The sequence below is a fragment of the Uloborus diversus genome, chromosome 6 (genome assembly GCF_026930045.1).
Source record: "Uloborus diversus isolate 005 chromosome 6, Udiv.v.3.1, whole genome shotgun sequence".
Taxonomy (NCBI): domain Eukaryota; kingdom Metazoa; phylum Arthropoda; class Arachnida; order Araneae; family Uloboridae; genus Uloborus; species Uloborus diversus.
Window position 1 is genome coordinate 96,892,553 of NC_072736.1, and position 24,242 is coordinate 96,916,794.

The 24,242-nt window shown below is 33.0% G+C and overlaps 1 protein-coding gene across 1 annotated transcript in view; it reads right to left on the bottom strand.

Moving 5' to 3' along the window:
• LOC129224622 (unconventional myosin-XVIIIa-like) overlaps nucleotides 1–24,242 on the bottom strand; it is a 190,833-nt gene that overhangs the window by 22,563 nt on the left and 144,028 nt on the right. The window contains 6 exon segments of the mRNA XM_054859106.1: nucleotides 469–592; nucleotides 3,722–3,744; nucleotides 3,746–3,778; nucleotides 3,780–3,878; nucleotides 5,962–6,095; nucleotides 9,182–9,299. Coding sequence (XP_054715081.1) covers nucleotides 469–592; nucleotides 3,722–3,744; nucleotides 3,746–3,778; nucleotides 3,780–3,878; nucleotides 5,962–6,095; nucleotides 9,182–9,299 — 531 coding nt within the window.

Sequence of the window (24,242 nt, forward strand, 5' to 3'; positions counted from 1 at the left end):
AAACAATGAACATGTATGGAAAGGAAATTATGTATCAGTCACACCTCGTTATCGGGACACCCGGACTTAATGACACTGGAGGTCACGTCACTTTTTCAAAGTCCCGAACTTATGCCATACAGTTTTAATGTTAAGTGGCTCCAGGTTTTACGACAGTTGTTTGGGGGCAACCCCGGTTACAACTTCACTTTGAGCTGCGCAGATTGGATCAAATATTTCTAATGCATCTGTTTTTCAGAAACCCAAGCCTGAATATTTAGCTTGGAGTTTGTTCCTGACTAATCCTGGTTTGCGATTTGTAACATTCAGCAAAGCAACAGGCCAGCTTTGCAGGCTACATGGGGCCACGGGCAGTAGGTTGGACACCATTCATACAGCACACTTAATATTGATTCAAACTTCTAAACACAAAATAGTATGATTAAATTTATAAACATATAAAATATCTTCAATGGAACAGAAACTTACCTGCAGGTCTTGTTCCAGAGAATACTTTTCATGAACTGCTTGATCCTTTTCTCTCATTAATTTTTCTCGTAAGACTCTCTCTTTTTTCATTTCCTCTTGAGCTGCACTCAATTCAGCATCAAACCTAAAGGTGAGATGACGTACACATTTTTAAACTGATTAATATATTAATGTTTAAATCTGATAACTCTTTTCATTTATTATATGCGGAAAATATCATTCAAAGAAAGACCAATGGATAATTTTTATAAATTACATAAAACTTTCATGAAAATTAACCATTATTTTTGAAATATTTTAAAATCAACAAAAACAAAACTCCAGCAAGGATCAAAAATAGAGAAAAAAGATGAAAAGTAGCACTATGAATAAATTAGAACAGTCTTGTCATTTTGCAGTAAGTTACTGCTCTAAGCCAGGGCTAAGTCACTCGATCACTCGTCTGGTGTGCTAATTCAGGGCCATTTGACATTTAAATGTTCGTTTATATTTAAAAATTTCCAAAAAATTTTGTTCCAAAACTCAAATGTCTTTCATATGTATATTAATTGCATAAAACGCTTTTAGTGAGTCAAGGCTGGTTTTCAATAATGTACTACCTTGCGCAAAGCTCCGCATGAAAGTTTTTAAACCCTCCCCGAAATTATTTTTTTGATTACCCCTTACGAAATTGTTTTATAGAGTTCTAGAGAAATTTATAGGCTTTTTATAAGAAATATTCTTTAGAAAAGTTTTGTATAGAAATCTATAGGGAATGCTATAGAAAAAATTCTTTAGAAAAGTTTTCTACAGAAAGCTGTAGACAACTTAGAGCTTTCAAATACAGTTTAAATGTCTTTCATATGTATATTAATTGCATAAAACGCTTTTTGAGTCAAGGCTGGTTTTCAATAATGTACTACAATCCGCAAAGTTCCGCATGAAAGTTTTTAAAACCCTCCCCCAAATTATTTTTTTGGTTAACCCTTACGAAAATGTTTTATAGAGCTTCATAGAGTTCTAGAGAAATTTATAGGCTTTCTATAAGAAGTATTCTTTAGAAAAGTTTTCTATAGAAATCTATAGGGAACGTTATAGAAAAAAATCTTTAGAAAAGTTTTCTACAGAAAGCTGTAGACAACTCTTTAGAAACACTTCTTTAGAAGTGTTGTACGGAAATCATTTAAGAGTCGCAAAGAATATGATGTTTTTGTAAAAATATAAAATCATTTAATTTTTAAGTAAAAATCTCTTCAGCTATAGAGAAACAGTTTGTATGCTAAATATTGCTGGAATTTTATATTTAAAAAAAAACTAAAATCTTGGGGAAATAATGTATGAGAAATGTTCTTTTTCTAGCACAAAATTGATAATTTAAAATATCTAACCGTGCTAGAAAAAAACTAATATATTGTTTGGCATAAACTATTGTTTTTCTATTATAATATTTTCTCCTATATTGTTTTTCTATATTTTAACTATTGTTATTCTTTCTTTAAACTATTGTTTTTTTTTCAAAGAGAAAATATTAAATCCCCCCCCCCCTCTTTTTTTTGCATACATTCCTATTCTTGCCTTTTCTTTATCTTTGGTTGAAAAATAATCTATCAGCAATTTGTTTGCCTTTGTAGTACGCCGAAGAATGCTACCATGCTATGGTAGTGATTCCCCCATCTTTCCCACCACATGTATGCTAGAGTACGTTACTGCCATTGTGGACTTGCGTTGCGCCGACATTTACAGGAGAAATATTTTAAGCCACAATACTTGTAACAGGTAATTTAATGCTTTACTTATGGCACAGTTTGTGTGCATTTTTATTTTTCTAAAACTGATAAGATTTTTTAGACATTTATTTACATTCTTAATTAGATTAAAGTGTATACACTTTTCCATGCCTATAGGTGGTTATTTTTGTTGATGTGAATATCGATCTAACACTTTACTTGCTAGAGAAATTTATATATAAACCTACTGTCTCCTATTTGAACAATATGCTGATCTTTATGACATGTCTCAAATTATAGTTATTGGATATTAACCCCTTAACAATCGAATAATTTTCAAGAAAACGTTCATAAAAGTGTCAAGCAGCAAAAATTTTAGAAATATGTCCTTTAAATATTAAAAAAGGATTTTATTAATCTTTTGTGCAACATAAGTAAAGATTGGTAAATTTTTCTTGTGTGGTGATTTCAAAGCATGAGATATAGAGAGCAACGTCACAATCTGGACAGAAAAACTGAAATTCCTTCCTGCATCTCTGCAATTACATTTAAAATAGACTGGTTCTGCCATCTGGTGCATAAAAAACGAAAATGTATTCTGGGCAAAAGAAATTAATTGGTTTTAATCGTTTCGTCGCCTTAATATCGCACACCTCAGCATCGCAATATCACGGGAGCGAGAAATGGAGGTCGGAACCCAAGAACGGCATTTTCACAGGAGCGAGAGGGAAGGGGTTTAAAATATTAATTTTATCTTAGATTGTTTTTACCCATAGCTTTTCAAACTAATTTTATGTTTTTCAAACTAATTTCATGGTTTTCAAATTATTAAATGATACTAAAATTATCCATGAATTGGAAATTTGTTGGAAATTATTCATTAGGGGGTTGTTGAGTTCAAGAAAGATTTTAATATATTTCTGCGTAATGTTGAAACGTGTTTTATATAGAATGTGATAAGGTTTTATAGTAAACTCTATAGAGTATTCTGTAGAGCGTAAGGAGGTTCTTATATAATTTCTATATAAAATTAATTATGTTTCTATAAATTATTCAATGACGCTTTCTATAGAATCCTATTGAATTATGTCACATTTTTCCATAGGCTCTATAGGATGTTTTCTATAGAAAATCCCTAAAGAATATTTCTAAAGAAAACATCCTATAGAGCCTATAGAAAAATTGGGGCATAATTCAATAGGATTCTATAGGGGGATTATAATTTTTTTTATAGAATTCTATAGAAAATTTTGGTAAAGAATATTTGCCCTGTGCTAATTGTACATTAGCTATCAGTTTGGTTGGCTCTCTTGTCTCCTTTGAGGTTATCGGCCTCCAGCTCAGTTACTTCCTATTCCGGGCTGATGAATGCTAAAAAGCACGAAGTTGCAGTCCTCGATGGAATAACTCAGCTGGCAGTGTATTTTATGAGTCTTACCATATTTTCTAATCAAAGTAAAGAATTTTCCATTTAACAAAGTTTTTCTAATAATAAATAATAGTTAAAAAACACATAAAAAGCAAATGAACTATTTATATTCACAAACCTCCTTTGTTTCTTTTCCAGTTCAACCATTTCTAGTCATTTGCTCCTCTAGCATAAGTCCGCAGATCTTGCAATTCGGCTCCTAATTTTTGTGCTTTTCTTTTTCCATTGTTTGCTACTTGGCGCTCTTCTTCCACATCTTCTAATGCTTCAGCAAGCTAGAATTAGATGAATATCCATATCAAGAACATGTCGCTCAATTGGAAGACGAGTGCCACAATACGAAGAAATGAAATTTTACAGGAAAAGTGATTGAAATTGAGAATTAACTTTTCAGGCAATTTGCATTAAGAAAAAGTAAGTTTGCTGTGCTCTCCAGTGGCTAATATTAAAATAAAAAATCTATCATTATTTTCCAAAGAAGATAATGTCATTTAAAGCCCTTTAAGTGAAAAAAGGAGAAAAATTTAAATTTCGTATTGTGGCACTCTTTTTCCAAACGAGCGATGTATTTTCCTGCATATTATCAGCAGCGACGTACAATCCCACAGGTCTTAAAATTGGCCAGAAGGAAAAAAAATGTTCGTATAATCCGCAGACAATACATGAAGTTTTGATTTAGCATACAATTTTAGCAACTAAACTGAAAATGTGAAGAAGTAATGACTTTTAAGGTATAATCAAAATTAATCTAAAGAATAAATAATGATTTCTTCTTGAAATTGTGATTATAGTACTCTAATTACTTAAAGACAAAGAGTCAAGACAAAGGAGCAATCGGTCTAACCTTGTGCGAATGAAGGCTTCATCGGTACCTGTATATGGTTTATTTTACATAGCCTGAATCGTGTGAAAGGAACATTCAAGCACCGTAAAATAAACAACATACAGGCAGCGGTATCTGTCTCTTTGTGAATCCTACTGTAAATATTGAGGTTCAATGCGCTGTTGTTGTAGCGAAAAAAAAATCACAGACTATCTGCGGCAGCATCAGCATATAATTCACACCTCATTAAGTTTACACGTTTTTAACAGATAATTTGTGGATTATGCACAGGAAAAAACGGTGCAACAAAAGTGAAAAACATTTTTCTACAAGTAAATGTATTTTGAAATGGGGTATTGGTCAACTTATTTCAGAAAAAATATTTCTTTATTGGAAAGGGTTCAAAGAAGGGCACTTAGACTAGTAAGGGGACTTTCACATTTAAAATATGATACCAGACTTAAAAGGAAAAATATATACAGCCTGGAGCAAAGGAGAGTCAGAGGGGGCATGATTAAGTTGTTTAAATTTATTAAAATGAAAGATGTTAATAGGTTAAATTTTTGCACAGAAAGCAGGACAAGGGGTCATTGTTTTAAGCTATCCAAATCTAAGGCTAACTTGGAAACTGGCCGGACTTCCGTAAGGTTGTGGGCAGTTGGAACAACTCACCAGAAGAGGCGGTAATGAGCAAGGGAGTAGAGGGCCATTGATCTTGATCTCATCTCTACATAGTATAAAATGAAGTCTCCAAAAAGCGTCTGTTTTTGTGAATGCGCAAAACTCGGAGCTACCAGGACAATTTCGCTGAAATTTTCACAGTATTTATCTTTTAGCACCGGAAAGGTTTGCAGACCAATGCGAAAAAAAAAATTAGATGAGTACTTCTTTTTTGATTCTAATTTAGGCCTAATTTTCACTTAATTCCCGAATATGGGGGTAAGAAATTACTTGCACGTATTAATATTACATATTGTTAGAAAGGGTAGAATTTTCCGAATTCTACGCATTTTTTTTCAATGCTCTAACTTAATTACGGCGGGAGTTATTTGCGTTTTTAGCTCAAGATTTGTTAGGCTTATCTGAAATTTAGGCACTACATTTTTCATTAAATAAACCAATAAAAAGGAAGGAATTGTCCCAAAGTTTTCTTTTTGACACCATTGGAAAAAGCAACTTTTTTACTACAAATCTATCTCGACCTATGGTTGAAAAACTAAGCTTCTATCTACAAAGGAAAAAAGTTACAAGCGTTTTTAAATGAAGTTCGAAAAATGTCATCTTCATTTAATTGTTAACCATTTTATTTGGTGTTTCTATGGTTACGCTTTTAAAATACATCTTTCGCATTTTCATTTCTTAAAAATATTTTAATATTTATCGACATTGTTTGGGAGGGAAATTTTGCATGGTGTTTTTTTTTCCTCTTTTATTTAAGCCTGATTGTTGAATATATGTCACTTGACGCAATTTTTACTCTCAAGGTGGGCAAAGCAAAGCAATGTAGCTAGTCTTTAAAAAGAAAAGAATCATACCCTTTTATCAGAGGCCTTTTTCAGCATAGATTTTTGTTCCATTTCCTCTTCATGTTGCTGTTGCATTCTTCTTTTCATGATTTCCATGTCTCTAATCGCTCTTTCATATTTTTGTTTATAAAGAGAACTATTAGCTAAAGTTTCAAAGGGTAAAAAAAAAGTTAATCTATTGATAAAAACATGAAAAGTTGTTAAATTTTATGAAATAACATCTAATGTCAAAGTACAAGGGCAAATTAAAATTGAATGAAAAATATTTGTACAGATGTTTCAGACAGTTAATAATTATCAAAATTGGCTCTTTTGTTTTACAATTTTTAATAATCTACAGAAATAAAATTGCAAAAGACAAGATGGAGTTTCCTTTAAGTACAAAAAGGATCTTTGTACATTATGTTCATTCAACAAAATGAACATGACTTGGAACATTTCACTTGAGCAATCAAAGCTTAAGCTTAGAAGCAGTAACTTACTGCTTTTTCCCAAGCTTTGCCCTTAATTCACGATTTCATTTGAGCAATCAAAGCTTAAGCTTTTAAACGAATACTACATCTACCCATTAGGCATGGTTTTAGGGGACCCCATCTCAGCTTTTTGAGCACCAAAATTGCAATCTGACTCCCCCTTCCAATAATGACCTCCTCCACAATATGAAGCTGGATCCACCCTTACCTTCTGCTTCAGCCCTGGCTTTGGGGCTGTAACTTACTGTTTTTCCCCAAGCTTTGCCCTTAATTCATGAGTTGAACCGCACCATGCTGCGGACACTTGCTGGTGAGATAAATTTGTTTTATCTACCAGCGTTTTAGCACTCTCAGCTTCTGACATTTGCCTCCAGCTCCGTTATTCGCTATTCTTGACTGAGGAGTTCTCATAAGAATGAAACTGCAGTCTCAGGATGTGATAACCGGTCTGTCTGGTATAATGCATGTAAACTTATCAATACTTTCATTTAATTACCAGCTTTAGTTTCAAATTACAATTTTACTATTCGTAATGACCATGTATGACCATAGTATGTGTGGGGGGAGGGGGGGGTAGACCTCACATAAGGATTTCAAGAGGGGTGCAGAACCTAAACGGTTGAGAACTCCCGTTTTATATAACATATAGTAAATACCTCAGTTTTTAACCATATTATGAACATTTATTAGAAAGAGCTTAAGTATTCATGTCTTTAGGGGTAACAATTAGGGTTTTCAATCCTGCACAGAATTCGGTCCCGCAGAAATTTGGGATTGTAAGGAGTCAATCCTGCAGGATTGACTTTATTCTTCTAAAAATTAAATTTTTATGTCAAATAGAAAAAGTTACGCTTATTAGGAAGGACTGCTTTTATTACTTGAATTAATCGTATTCTTAAATTCCGTTCAACAATTGTAAAGCACTACAAAGTCAGATCCTAATTAGCAATCATTGTTTGGGTAAGCAAAAATGTGCTGCTCGTATGGGATAGTAAAGGATTTTTGCTCTAAAAAAATGCACTTGATGAAAACACGTGCTGTGTCTCCACTGCAATTGGTTTTACTAAAATTAAATAATTGTGGACTTTAAGAAAAAGATCCGATTTAGGACGTTTAGAAAAAGATCATGGGGGCTCAAGAACTGCAAATTTCGGACAAAAACAATGCACTTGGATGCGTATTTTGCTCTATCCAATTTAACTTGCATTAATAATTTCCTTTGTTGCTTCATTAACGTAGGTCATTGTATCAGTGAATTTGATTCATTGCAGCAAGGGGTGAATAGTGCTTGATTTCAATATTTCACCAAGTCGTAGTCTCAGTAAAAGTGTTTTGATAATTTCGCTAATTTTACCTCTGACTTTAAAGAGCAATTCAAAAACATGAGCAGCTTAACTTAATGCACTGTCATGCGAGTCAAACTGTGTTTCATACAGCTTTCTGTTGCACCTTTTAAAGTCGTGCCGAATATATAAATAATGTCAGATTTTTCACTGTTTTCTTCTTTGAAGTTCACTTTTCGTAGCTTGAACACTTTGAGTGCACTACTAAAGCTTACAGAAGTTCTCCAACATTGCATTTAGGCTACTGCAGTGGGTTTTGGAATGTGTAATACACTTTCTCTATTTTTTGTAAAGCATAATTTATTGGATTTTAAATTTTAGTGATGGTTTTCGAAAATGCTTATAAGTTTTACGCATTTTCTCAATTGTTGAACGTATGAAAACTGAAACCTCCCCCCCCCCCCCGTATGAGAATACCAATTTATTCTCAGAAAAATACACTCTATTTTTATTGTGTTCTTAAATGTTAAATCCATTGTTGGTCATAAGAGACACATAGTTTTTCTTGCTCCTCTTGTAGAATGCAGATATATGAGGAAGAAGATTCAAACTTCAGATGGCTTGTGAAAATAGTCATTTTATGAGCGGCAAAAGTTGGAAAATGCTTAATTGGAAAAAAAGTTGCGGGATTGGGAATACCGCAGGATTTATCAATCCTGCTAAATATTCTGTGGGATTCCGTGGGATTTGGGATCGTCATTTTGGGATTGGAAACCCTAGTAACAATCTTCCACCCCAAGGGTAACAGCACACATCCTTGCAAATGACATTCACCCTCCAAGAGCCAATACTTTCAAATAAGCTCAAAAACCCACTAAAATCCCGCTCCCCCCCCCCCCATTTCTTTTTCAATGGCACAGTCTAAATAATATATGCTAAATGCTTCGGTTTTTAACAACATAACGAATTTCAGAAAGCGCTTACGTCAAGAATGTGCTGTAAACCCTCCCTTGTGGACAGGCCCGGATCTGTGTACTCGCAGCCTCCACAGTGGGGGAAGGAGGGCGCACGGGGGGACGTTGTGTCCGTAAAAGGACACAACGGCCCAAGAAATTGAAGAAAAAATTGGGAAAATAAAACATGCACTAAGATTTATTAACGCTACAATCATACACACTGCTGGCCTCTGGGTAGGGGCCCTACAGATTTCGTTGCCAAAGGGGCCAAAAATTTATAGTTCCCAGCCTGCTCATAGACATCTTTGATTTACTCTGGTTAGACTTACCATATTCTGTATTTTCTGAAAATAAGCATTTGCAAAAATTAAAATTTTATATACCACCTTAAATCATGCATTTAAAAGGTAAATTACTTTGGCCAATAAATTGTTTTTGTTTATGCTTGAATACTTAAAAGCCCCATAAAGGATATTGTTTATTTTCTTATTTTTTTGATAAAAAATAAAGGACTTACCTTCTGGATCATCATCTTCTGAAATATCCCCATTGAGTTCTGGAGTGCGATACACCCTTGACTCCATTATCTCCATCTCCATTTTGTCTGACCTTTGCTGAACTTGACTGTAACGGTTCTGTAAATAATACAACCACGGCACTGTAGTTTCAAAGTTAAATAATATTACGGAAACTAACATGAGACTTCTTGTCAGTTTAAGCATTGTTCATAAAAATATAGCAGCTATAGATAATAAATAGACTCATATAATAAAAAGAAAGGGAAAACAATCAAAACGAGAAAACCCATGTACAGTCAGGGGCATATTTAAAAAATATAAAACAAGCATGAGAGCATTCATGAAAAAAAAAAAGACTCTAGTTTTGAAAAAAAAAAAAAAACTGTGTGAAACCTTATTTTGCAAAAAAAATAAAATAATAATAAAAAATTAATACCGCATTCATATACTTTCTTAAAATAGAGTAAAACGATGGAGATTAATTCTAAAGGAAAGGTATACTATACATAAAGGAGCTTGTTAACAATTTCAGAACTACTAATTCCTGATCGTACATTAACGTTTCGTAAACAAAGCAGTAGCTCACAGGAGATTCTTCTCAAAAAAACGGGCAGAAAAGACTGGTGTAAGGTGAATTTTAGAGCAAAATGTTGGCAGAGTCTACCATCATTAATGTCAATATGTATTAATAAAAATTGAACCTTACAGTTTTAAATGATCAAAAGCCTGAACATTTCGTAAAAAATTTGATAAAAGTCTGAAATTGCGAAAAAAGTCTGAAAAATAATTTATGTTCATACAACTAACAGGAAGGAGTATCAAAGTCTTTTGAAAGACCTAAACTTTATTAGCAGGGCCAGAGCCCGATCATTCTGATATTGACATGGGTCACAGTTCTAATTCAAGGTCCCCCTAGTGCCCCACTAAGATTTTTGAAGACACTGGGCATGAAATTCATTTTATGCCGCCCCCCTCCTATTCCCGCGTATTCTATATAATGAAGCTATAAAACATTTCGATAATTGCATATTAACACAACCATGCTAAATTTGGCAGTACCTCATATCACAATATAGTATTATACATTTAAAAAGTAAAAGAAATATAGTACACGATAATTATATTCGATGTGGTTAATCTTTGCCCGTTGAAGTTAACCGTAAATATCAAAGTTATCTATGATATAACTTTTAATAGTAAATACAGACTAAACTTGGAGTGGTTTTAGGATTTGCAGAGAGATCAAGTTTTTAACAGGAATTTTTATCAACAAATAAGAGCTTTTTTCCTTGTCTCAGCATTCGCTAAAATATCAATGATATCATTGCACTCTAGGTTCTGAGTGAAAGCATCATTTATTTTTAATTAGCATGATAAATTAAGGGGATTTTGGGCCCCTCAGAAATCTAAGAAGAGGGGCCTGTGCCCCGCATGCCCCTGCGGTAATCAGGCTCTGAGCAGGGCTACTTATGTAGTAGTGAAAAAATGAAATGTAATGACCACCAAGTAATAACCGAGTGTGTAGATTTAAGTTTAGGCACTTATGCTGTTGCCAGAGGTTGGCTCAGTTAGTATGAACACTGCTTTTAAACACTTGAGTTAAATATGGGCGATAAAATTTAATTCAGGGTAAAGAATAATCTAGTGTTCTAGTGAAGTGGTTTTCGACATTTTTGAACACATTGTCCTCCCTCTTGCTTGAAAAAATCATAACTTGACACTGGTGAGCATCGATATTATTGAAAACATCAATTCATAATCAGTTATATATGTTGTATATTAAGTAGCAATTTCATCCAGTCACTCTTAAACTAAAAATAAATTAATTGATAAAAAGTACCTTTTTAATTTTTTTTTCTATTCTTTTATTTTTCTAAAACTAACTGATGTGTATTAAAGGGAAATACTTGACTTTGATCATTAACATTCGTTTCAAAAAAAAAAAAAAAAAAATTCATTTTTTGTAGGAATTATTTTTTTCTGGAATTGGGTGGAACTAAAAACACCAACATTAAAAATTAAAAAAAAGTACCTGAACGACTGAGCATCGCTCCGCTTTAAAAGAGTTTTTTTTTTTTTTTTTGTGAAATCCTGTTTTTCTAAAGTTCGAAGTACTCTTTCAAATGTACCTTAAAAGCAAAACGTTAACGAAATATTAAAGTTTTCGCCAATTGTTGAAAATGCTTCCGAGAAACGAGAGATATAAACACTTCATCAGCATTACACTCATTTCACTACAAACACAAAAGTACCAAATAAAGAAGATTCTGAATGTAATTAATTCAACATTTTGTTTGAAACTATCTGTGGCATTTTTCTTTCCACTATACAATTTTCCCGTCATTAATTATAAGATTTTGAACTTGGAGTCAATTTTGCTACGGTGAAAAAGGTTTCTGACCAAATACATTCTTCTATACTATGTTGTGATTCACGATTTTATTCCAATCAAGATTTTCGTTTGGAATAAATACTTTTAGTGTAGTTGGTCACTTTACGCCAAAAAATGCTACATACAGCGTGTTGTCCATGAAAACTGATGATCCACAAACCACTCCAACATTATCTTAAAACATATGTTTTTCGAAATAAAATTTATATTTTTTAACTGATGCAACAAAAACTATTTGAAGTGTAAAGAAGAAAATAAATTAAGACAGTCAGACAATAGTGTCACTAAAATAAAAGCCTAACATTGACTTATATAATGCTTTTGAATTTGTTTTTAGCCAAGTGTGGTTGAAATTATTGAAATTAGCGAAAGTGGCTAATATCAGCCAAGCCTGGCAACCCTAAGCAAGTTTGAAATTTTAAACCAAGACCAGACTAATTTTCATTGTTGTGTTTGTGAGTCGTTTGCCTTACGTGTCAATTCATAGTTTTTTTTTTTTTTCAAGGCTTAACTTAAGCAGATTTTATATTTAAAAAAAAGTTTTTTTTTTCCTTTTTTTTTTGTTGTAAAAAATTGCATTTTTCAGAAGAAACACTGATGTAGATGACCTTAGAATGCAAAATTGCAATTAATTCCAAAATTTCATCCAAATCGTTAGAGCCGTTTCGGAGATAGGAAATTATATATGTATATATATAGCAGCGCCCTCTGAACGGCGGATCGAACCGAATATAAATAGACGGCTGTAGAGAGGCGTGTATGATTATCGGTGGTTATATGCTAGAGTAAACGTTAACTGAATCTTTACCATGCCTCTTCGACGAAAGAAAGCGAAATTTGAGCAAATTTCGGAGTTTGAACGGAGCAGAATCGTCGGCCTTCGTAAAGCTGGATTGTCTTATCGTGCAGTAGCCGCTCGTGTGCAGCGTAACAGCAGCACAATCATGCGTGTTTGGAAGCAGTGGACGGACGAGGGTCGGACAGCTCGGAAATCCGGGAGTGGACCCCGAAATGTGACGTCAGCGTTCGATGACAGACACCTGGTGCGTGCACGGACCGCACAGCTTCTTCTAGACGATTAGCAGCACAGTGGTCAATAGCTACAGGTGTTTCATTGTGTGCTTCATCAATTCGGAGACGTCTGCTGCAGCGTGGGGTGCGCGCAAGGATTCCTTTATATAGGATTCCTCTCACGCAAAACCATCGCCGCCTGCGGCTACAATGGGCCAATGTGCATAGGAGCTGGCGTGCTGATCGGCAGCAGGTCGTCTTTTCTGACGAATTCCGCTTCAATTTGTGGTACCATGATGGCCAAATTCGTGCCGGTGAAAGGCACATTCCGGAGTGCATTATCGAACGCCACATGGACGAAAACGCGGAGTTATGGTCTGGGGTGCTATAGCATTTCATGGACGATCCCAATTGCTACGAATTGTGCGCAATTTGAACAGTACCCGATACATAAACGACGTTTTACAGCCCCAAGCTATTCCTTTCCTGCAAGGATTGCCAGGGGCTGTATTTCAGCAGGATAATGCTCGTCCACATGTCGCAAGGACAGTCAAATACTACCTTTATTCGCAGCAGGTACAACTTCTTCCTTGGCCTGCATATTCCCCGGATATGTCACTGATTGAACATGTGTGGGATTTCGTTGGGCGGCGTCTCGCTCGTGGTGGCCATACAAAATAGTAATTTCTTTCTCTTTTTATTGTTTGTTTGGTTTGAAAATATAATCATTTATTTGTACCATTACTACTCAACTGTGTATTAAATTTCATTCAACTATGATGCTTCCTTCATGGTGTTGCAATTTTCACAAACAGGACTGTATATAATATACACATATATATGTTAGGGTGGTCCTTATTTATATGTGAAAATATTTTTTTCAGAATTCAACAAGTGACGCCCCCTAGTTTTGTGACACTATGATAAAAAGTAACGTGTGCAAAATTTGAACTCGATCGGTCAATAATAACATGTGCCCCTAGGCCGTTGAATTTTAACACTTTTGATAATTTTCCCACAAATCTTCGAGATTTTACTTCAGACCCAGTACATCGTTTCTCCTACGTTTGAAAAATATTTTTACAAAGAGGTACCACTAAAATTAATCTTTTTAATTAATTTACATGATCTAAAAATTTTACATTGAATAAGAATGAAATAATGCATTAGAAACTTGACCTTAATCGTACGCTTTCTTCAACGTATCTCGATTGGGCGCATTTTTCCCCCCGACAGACTTGGACTGTCTGTAAAATAAATTGCTTTTGTGACTCATGTTTGGTAAATTGGTTGTGAAATTTTTCGATTAATTGTGCTCCTCTTTCAGTTGTATCATTCATAACTTTCAGCATTTTAGCAATCTCTCTTCCCTTTAAATAGCTTCCTTCATTTTGCCATGAATCAGGATCAAGTAGGAAAATATCCTTTGGTATTTGTAATACATAAAAGAGTTTTATTGATTTGTAATTGATTCTATAAAGAGGATGATCTTTACTAAGAAAGTATTCCATCTGCTGTTATCTAAAAATTTTTTATAGTCATCTGACACATCTTCCTTATCCGCAAGCATTTTTTGGAGTCGTCTTTTCCTATCTTCGAAGTTAATTTCTTCATCCAATATGGACAAAGCAACAAGTTCATCCCCTAAATTCCATGAGTGGTTTATAAATTTTCCAATCTCTTCTTCTGCTGCATGTTTGTCATCATGTTTGTACGCTGTTAGTTTTTTAGACATTATATTATTTAAAGGATCCTCGATTGGGTTAGCTGCGAAAAACCATACCTTCAAACAGCTTTTAATTGTAAAACCAGCATTTAAGTTCAGTTACTCTTCATGTAAGATCAGTTTAAACCATTTCTTAATATATAAATTTTCAAACACAAATTACTTTTGCCACCCATCTGGCTCAGGTATATAAGCTCTAGGGTGCCGAAAACAATTACCTCTAAGAGGGACTTCACCAAGAAATATTATTACAAGTTAAGAGAATTCTATTAATCTTAAAGGGAAAGAGGACTTTCATAATTCCGCTTTTTACGAACAATAATATGTCATCAACATCGTCTTTTAGAATTTAAGTGGTATGCGACCTTGATTGAAACATTTAAAGTTCTGAATGATGGAGATCCTTCCGCAAAACTTTGAAGCGCCTAAATAATGAAATATTGGGTCTAGAACTAAGAAAGGCAAGAACTTTATAGACACACTCTGCAGTACGATTTGAAGTGCATGATGATGGCAATCCAAATGTAATATATCACCGTTCAATTTTTGCTCTAAAAAATTGCATGCACAATTTATACGGCCGGTATTGCAAACCGTTGTTTCAATTACTACAGCTTGAACAGTTAGCAATAAAGAGCCATCATCAAAGATATCATATACAACTGAAGAAATTTCAAGTCCAGTACCTGAAGGTATCTCAGGAATTCCGAGTAGCTGTTCAACATTGGGACCTGAAGATATCACGGTAAACCTATTGGCGTTCTTTTCCTAGTTACATCTAGAAGTAGCTTTGTATCCCAGTGCATAACTACAAAATCTAAGCTTAGATTCATGAAATTCGATTTTACCTCTCGAAGATTTTACCTTGCTCTCTCTCTTCAGGGATGTACGATTGATCACAATGTCATTTGATTTAAACCTACTGCATCTATATATGCTGTTAATATATGAACATCAGCAGTTTTATCCCTAATATGGCATTTCTCTAAGAGTGCTAAAAGGCGAACAATTAATAGTTGTCAAGCTTTTTTGCGTTGCGGTAGAACAGATGAAGAAACAAGATTCAACAGGTTAGGATCGATACCCATTTCGATTTCTAAATCTTGTGAATCGCAAGAAGAATTTGATGATAATGAAGGACTATGTATTGAAATAGAAGAATAATAATTTAAAGTATAGATTTGTACTTTTCATTATTCCGATCTGGATTTTTTTTTTTTTTTAATTCATATTTCGGATATTGAACATATAGTACATTTTTATGTTAAAGTAATCGAGGATTTTTCGAAATTTATATTTTAAAAATTAAAAATTTCTTAAACATTTAAGTATATTTATAACTAAAGAACAGAAAATTAAAATATAATTGCCATCAATAATATTTATAGCATTGAAGCCTAGCGACCCTATTTGTCACACCCATTACAGACAAAGGAAATTTTGTAAATCTACACTCTCAAAGCCTGGAGAAATCAATTTGTTGTTGCCAAAGAATCATTCATTAATGGCTCTTAGAATCCTTTGGGTTAATCTTGGTGGAAAGAAATGTTTCCCTGCCGCTTGGTTTGGAACGAGCGCAGAAAAGCGAAATGCCTGACCCAAGGCCATTGGTGTACAAGTACATGTACCCTCTGTTCGGTCTGTAAGTAGCAGCATCGATTGAGACTCAAAATTACTTTTAATATAAAACGTAAGAGTATTTTTTACATAAAAATGAGAAAATCCGGATTTTTTTTCTTTTAAACTCAAAAAAGGGGGCACTAGGGGCACGGGTCATTCATGGATTGACTTAAACTTTTGCAAGAATCATTTATTTGTATAATGGAACAAATTTAGGGGGCGTCGCGTAAAATATCTACAACTTCAAAAATAAAGATCATCCCAATATATATATATATATATATATATATATATATATATATATATATATATATATATATATAGTCAGTCACAAGAATTGCTCGTTTAAAGATATAAAGATTTAAAAAAAAAAATTAAAATTTATAAACTTTTCTGCGATGAATAATAACACACTTCTGAAGGTTCAATCAAGGTGTGAGGAGCAAGCACCTGAACTTTAATTTGTTACGTATTATTATTGACCTAAATATGAAGATAATTAGATCAACTGCAATTTTTAAGAGCTGTTATCAAGTTATCATTCACTTCAGTTATCAGCAGGGTTGGTATAAAAACCGTTTTTTTAAATAAACCAAAAAAAAACCCCGTTTTTTTACAATTTTTATTACTATTGGTAAGAAAAACAATTTTATTTTAGGAAAATCATGAAGATTTTATATATTAATTATTAATGAATGTTTAATATTCATATTTGTAACTAATTACTTAATAATTAAATTAATTTGTAATTAATTTAATAATTAAGAGTAAAATCTTGTAATTTCATTCCCTCATACTTAAGAGATATCTGTAGGAGAATATTGTTTGAAAACCTTTTAACTATTATAAAAAATACAATGCGTAAATGGGTCTCGGTATAAATAATCAAAGAAATAATTTATTGCAATCGTTCGGACATTATTAATTACAATTAACCAAGAATTAATTCTTGCAAATTTCCTCATAATCATAAATATCTACTATAAATAAACAAAAATGAATTAAAATCATGCATTCTTGAACATGAAAAGTATTTCGCAGTATCTACAAATGAATCATACATGTAAGTCTAATGTAGGTGCATTATACAACTTTAAAAATCATAAGATCAACGCATATTTTGCTGTAAGGTTAAAAAAAAGTTACAAATCAAGTAATTTATTTACCTAATGTATCAGTGACAACAATTACAGAAACTGGATAAGGTAGATTTCAGAAAATTATTGTTATCCATTGTAGATATTATCTCTCTTGGTTTAACGCATTTAGGATTACAATTTTTTCATCAAAGAAAAAAAAATCATTTTAATTAAAAGCCTCAGTACAAACTCAAATGAAAATACCTTTTTAACATATTTTAATGATGAAGACTGTCATAAAAATTAATATTTATTTATTCTTCTACCATTCATACATGAGATTTCTTTTATTATATTAGGATCCCCCCCCCCCCAAAAAAAAAGTTCTTTTAAAGCTGAAAATTAGGCATTACCTTTTTACTACCTTTTACAAAAAAGGAAGTATTTTATTCGCGAAATAATTTTCACTCAAAAATCGACCTTAATTTCCATTTTACTCAACCCCGAATTAATATTGAGTTTTTTTTCGACTCGACCACACGTGGATAAGTGCCTAAAAACGTAAGACATGCGAAATATCCATTTTGACGATTCCCAAGTTAATTACAACGAGTTTTCTCGTGACGTCTGTATGTACGCATGTCGCATAACTCAAGAACGGTATGTCCTAGAAAGTTGAAATTTGGTATGTAGACTCCTAGAGGGGTCTAGTTGTGCACCTCCCCTTTTGGTTGCATTTGGTTGTTTCTAAAGGGGTCTTGCCTCTTTTTGGGGGGAAATCATTGTTACTTCGATGTAAACTCAAGTGGTGTTACAATTTGGCGGACACTTGGCGAATTATCGCCAGTCTTTTGGTCGCCAAATTTTGTCTCCAACTTGGCGATTTTTTTAAAATCTGGTTTTAATTTGACCACTGTTGGTGATATTTAGAGAGCAAACTATTGAATCACATCAAAATTGCCAATGATGTTAAAATGACATTAAATTGGAGTAAAAGGAAGTCATGTGTGTGTGTGATGCACACATCAGCTTATTTTTTTTTTTATAAGAGCACAGAGTTATAATGAATGTTTTTTTTTCATAATTTTATACATTTTCTTTTCTTGCTCTGACTGCATCGTCTATAGGGTATGCAAAAAGTGTGCAAGTAAACACGCACAGTGCTTATTCTAAGTGTTCCGGAACTTCTTTAATTGTTTTTTTCCTCTTCTCATTTAAATAGTCTAGTGTTACGAAATTTTTACATATGCATCGCTCCAATGGTACATAATCTATCTCAATAAATCTTAAGTAATCAAGCAAATAAGGTAGTATATGAAGTTGTGGTTGAAATATGTTTTTTGGACAAGTATTTTGAAATGCAAAACACTGAAAAAGAATGATAATTAAAAAATTATAAAAGAGCTACTTATATTTTTTTTTCTATGCCATTTTAGAAAAACTTAGTTGGTCTGCCTTGTATATTTATGTATAGAAAAGTTGCATAGATTTAAAAAAAAAACTATTTAGCAAACTTAACCTTAAAAATATGTTTCTAAATTTATTAAACCTGTAATTTGTCTATAAAGATTTGCTTGCTTCTTTGCATTAATTAGATTTTACTCTTTGAAATGATGTTAAATTTTTGAAAACATTTGGGAAAAAAACAATGAAATTTTTCAAAAAACATTTTTGAAAAACCACATGGTTTATAAAAAACCACTTGGTTTAAACCGTGGGTTTAAACCGTGGTTTAAACCAAACAACCCTGGTTATCAGAATGAGGCACTGAGAAGCAAGGGGATATCAGTGGACATTTTCAAGTTTTGAGTAAAACGCATTTAAAGATAAGGTCTTAGGTAGGCTTTCACTGAAAAGTTTTTCTAAATCATGCTGTTGTATAACAGAACCTACCAGGGCTACTAGTACTATCTCTTGCCCCAAGTCAGAGGAGAGGTTCACTTACCATTTCTACTGTTTTATCTCCAAATTTGTAATTTTGCCACTTTCAGCCCTTTGCTTCTCACTACCTCAAATAATCTTTAGATTGTTATTATTATTTTATTTGCATATTCTTTTTCGATTATCGATTATGTGATTATACTACTCCTGATGTTTCATTGCGCAATTGTGAAAAAAAAAAAACCTATTTTTATTATTATTATTTTCAAAATGTGTACAATTGGGGAGGGGTACAAACACCTTTCTTTTATCTTTATCAGGTTAGATGGCAGAAGTGAGAGAACGAAAAAAAAAAAAAAACTTTAGACGAAAGGGGGGAAAAAAACTTCACACACACACAAGGAGATAACATGAAAAAGAGCGAGGAACAATAAACAATGGGAAAATTAGCTTGGTTCAGAAGTGCTTACGTTGCGTATCTAGTTCCGTACTCACTTTGTAGATCAATGCATCCTGTCCACAGATATTTGTCAAAAGCGGAAAAACCAGAGACATACAGTATAAAATATTTCAATCTTTAGCAGCTTTTTGCTGAACAATATTTTTATGTCAAAATTTATCGGAATTCAGCCGTATTTTTGACAAAGTCTTCTGTCAAGAACATCAATGATTTTGAAAAATTAACCAATTAAGAAAGTACGCTACATATACACTGCCGTTGAAGTAAAAAGGCAAATTTTCACATACAATATCTTTTCACCATAAAACCATCTAAAAATTTATAGCGCAAAAATTTTCCAAAATTTCGATCTATAAACACATCAAATTTAAAAAAAAATGTATCAATTTTGTTCTGCAATCGCCGAAATCACACATTTATAGTAAAACAACCATCCTTTTAAAACTAATTGATTCTCGCCCCTCTTAACTTTTCCTTAAGTACAGTTCACGACAGCAAAAAATGGGTCATATTAACGTAATAAACTACTGCAAAAAATATACAAGTACAAAAAATATCGATCCTTGAAGTGGAAATAGTGAACAATCTGAGAATAAACAAAAACAATCTGAAAAGGGGAATTAGAATTTATGTAAAATTTTATCTTTTGGAAATATGGAGTAATCGCTAGGCCGAATTCTTGATTGCTTACACTTTAATTTGTCAGAAACGAACACACAAGTTTTATACTTTAACTAGATCGACATAAATATATGTTGAATATATCAATCAGTAATGGCGAACACATGACACGCGAGCGCATTTTAGCTTACATGCACAGCTAGCAGTAAAAAATAAATAAATAAATAAATAAACGCATACTTCAGTTTATAAATTCGAAAGAAAAATATTTAAAATTTATTACAATTTTTTTTTTTTTTTTTTGAAAAATGAAAAATTATTTATTGAGAGTAGAGATAGGGCAAACTTTGTTGAAATCATTGATCATAGTGGGTAAGATTAGATAAGTGGGTAAGCAATTTGATGTTTTTTACAGATCTCTGTTCATATGGATGAGCTGAACTTAAATGGCGAGATTTCGACGAAAATACTGATCTTATGTTTAGATACATGAAAGCTTTTGAATGTGAAATTAATTTTTTAATGAGAGATGTGAAACTAAAACTAGTAAGTATTTTCTTCTGATGAAAATGTATTTCAAGAAATTTCATCACAGCGAGTGGAATACTTATGTACCAGAATATAGTAAGATAGTTATATGAACAGTTCAGAGACAGATTCAACCAATCGAGAAACATAAGAGCAGACCATTAAACACTTCGGAAATAAAAGATTTTAAATGGATGCAGATTGATTAGAGATGAGACTTGCAGATCTTCAACATTAGAATCCGGACATGCATTTGTCGAATTAAAATCAACACTCGAAAATCCGGAACGAAGTCTTTTGAATAACGAAAAATAGTGAGATTACGAAAAAATAGAGTGCTTGCAACAGAATACGTGACCCTCACGAACGTGAAAAATACAGTGGTCTTTGTTGGCAATTATTTCTCCAGAATGTTTTTATGAATCTTAGTTCTAAACCGTTAAAAACCTTAAAAAGAACATAAGAGTTTGGCTAACAGATGCAATTAATGGCGATCGCTTGCAAGGGTGGATGATCCATTTTCCCCCTTTTTTTGGGAGGGGGGGGGGTCATTATTAGGAAGGGTGGTCAAAGTGCAATTCTTAGGCCCAAGTACGGAGTCTGGTGGTCATGATCACCATTTCGCCCCAGGGGTGCCAACCTGGGGGGAGAATAGTCATGGCGCAGACTGTACCATTGAAATTACTACGGGGGGGGGGGGGGGCTTTCGAGAGGTATTGCTTTTTTGGGTGGGGTGCGCTCTTGCTCTTAGTAGGGGGAGGGGTGGGCCACTGCTCCCCTCCTCTTTGATCCGCTGTTGCTTGCTTGGCTTCGAAGAGCATCAAGTATGAGCTAGCACCATAAAACTGGCAGACCAAATTAAATTGGCCAAAAATTCACTAATTTCTTGTTTTTCATACCGATTGAACATCATTGCTTTTGCATTGAAATTTGAAATGCATAGAATCAATATCGAGCGTTTAAAAAAAATGAATATAGCATTCTCGTTTCGCCGTTACAAAGAACACCTTTTTAAAATGGAAAAAAAAAAAAAAAAAAGCTACAGTCAGCTTGCGATAACTCGAAGTCCCAAGGGATCGGCAGAAAACGTTTAAGTTGTTGGTAGTTCAAATTATGGGAAGTTCCCAAAGCTCTCTCAAGTGTTTGAGAACCGATGAAAACTTCGAGATGAAGGTATTATCAAATTATCGAGAGTAGAATGTATCTGTGCATTTAATTTTGTTTTCGAATTCCAGGTAAAAGGGTTCCCATTTTACTGCAAAGACAAAAAAGAGTATCAAAAAAGACAGGAAAATAAGAAGAACGTGCTCCAAAACGAAACTGATAAAGAGTGAAAACAATTTCCCTCCCTAAGAAACATCAAAATCTATTAAGGTGGTTTTCAAAATGGCGAACAACGGCAAATAAAACGATGAGTAATGCGAATCACCCATTCCATTGTTTAAAGCAGTACCTCATTTGTTTCCCAGACATTGAAAATTATTTTAAACAGGAGTATGAATTTATATTACAGTTTTTTTAGAGGAATTTTTTTCGACCACTCTTTCTTGATGACTTTCTGTTAAAATAGCCTTTTAAATTCTTCGATGTCCCCCTCCAGTTTCGCCGATATGAAATCCCCTACATCCCCTTGTTTCTCAGTTTCAATCATACCTTTTGATACATTAAAGATGGGAGGAAATTTGTAATCTCGGTGCAACTGGGGATAAACTGATTCTTCATAGTTGGGTCATTCCATACGAAATGAGCAAAATTCGCAAAAAAAAAGTGGTGGCCGCATGGTAACAGATTTTTATGAAATCTGGTATACAGGTTCCTTTTATGCCTATATAAAAATATCTAAAATATTTTTGCTTAAAATTTTTTATTTGAATAGTTACATGCGATTGAAAATTGGTCAAATTGAACAGCATTCTCATAAATGTTACATGTTGCACTTTTGAAGGCTTGTATCTTATTAACTATTTAATGAAAACATGAAAGTTATATGTTGTTGCAATCTATGGAGTAGGGTAATTGATCTGATATCAGTAAAATTTTCAAAGTTATTATAGTTAACTTTTAACCGAGTTTCAAAAACTGAAAATATTTCAATTTTCTCATAATTAAGCATTTTATTTTTTAATCTCAATCTTTAAGGAATGCATTAGCATTGATGAAATTAATACCCAATAATGTGCTAAGTATCATAAAAGAAATACCTTACTTTTGAAGTTGTACTTTAACTCCTTTGTCTTCAAAATCAGTTTTAAACTTAGTGACATTTTGTAAAATGTTGATTTTCCCCTTCACATACACACAAAAATTCAAATGAGGGAAAATTCAGACAACTTTAAAATTTTACAAGATTATAGAGCTGTGTTTCTATTATTTGCTTGAAGAAACTCGATATTGGTTTTTGATTTCCAAATGTAAAATAAGATTCAGAAAAATAGCTTTTTTTTTTGGTTTTATGGGTCAATCCATACATGGTACAACCCATCCAACAATCCATCCGTTCGACGGATGGCGTCGACCATTTTTATTTATTTATTTATTTTTTTGAAATTCATATCCCTTAAAGCTGCATAAGAAAGATGTTTAAAAACCACTCTAATTTTTTCTCTCAACTGGACCTTTGATTTTTTAGAGGTCATCAAAAGTGATTTTCGTAGTCAAAAATGGGACTTTTAGACCTTTGCATTTTAGCCGAAATCTATTTGAATTACATTTATGACAGTTAATTTAACGCTTTGATGTTAAAGTGCATAAGTTGATAGTCTTACACGCTGAGTTACGTAGCTGTAAGTTAATAATTAAAATAATGGCAACAGGTTAATGTTCGAGGCCAAATGTAAAAATTTTACTCATTTCAAAAGGGGATAACTCACGTAGGGGACGGAAACACAAAATGAAATACGACAAAAACTAATCCCTGGAACCATGCTAAAAAGAATATGTAACTGTTGCTGTGTGTTTGTGCACCCTTTATAGATTACAACCCCTCAAAAATCGGAAAAATGACGAAAATGACATTTTTAGACCCCTATAAACCAAAAGGGGATGGAATTAAAAATAAAATTTCCTGGCCAATTGAATATTCCGTTCAAGTACTATACATGTTATACATATTGTTTTTTGTATTTGGTTTGTAAAAAAGATACAGGTCTTTGAAATTAAGCAATTTTGCTAGTCAATTCACACACTAAAACAGAAATAAAAAGTGTGAAAACGTCATGGCACCTTCTTAAATTACGTATATTGTGCCCTATATAATACATTATACTGAAAAAACGTATTGTAATTTTCAAAATAATTATTTTAATTTGAACATGAATGAGTAGTTTATACTGTATGGAACCTCTGGGCAATTCCATGATAAGGTCAGCCAGATGATCAAATTTTCAAAATTAAAATTTGTAAACAAATGAGGTGTCATTTTAAAGGTAAAGAGTTGTATATTTTGAAATGCCTGTCTAAAATTTGATCACTTCAGTTATAAATAAGTTACAGCAGGTTACACCAAGGTCAACATCTTGAGAATTTTCAAACCATATTTGGAGACTCTCGAAGAAATTCTGTTTTTTCCAAAAAATACATGCTAATATTATGAATTGAGATGAATAACCATTTAAAGATACAAAATGTTGCTGGTGATGTTGCAAAAATGTGTCAAAATTTAATTCATTTTGATTTGTAAAAGAATTCCTCTGGGGTACATTAAGTGTTTTACGTCCGACACCAAAATGGGCAGTTAATTATG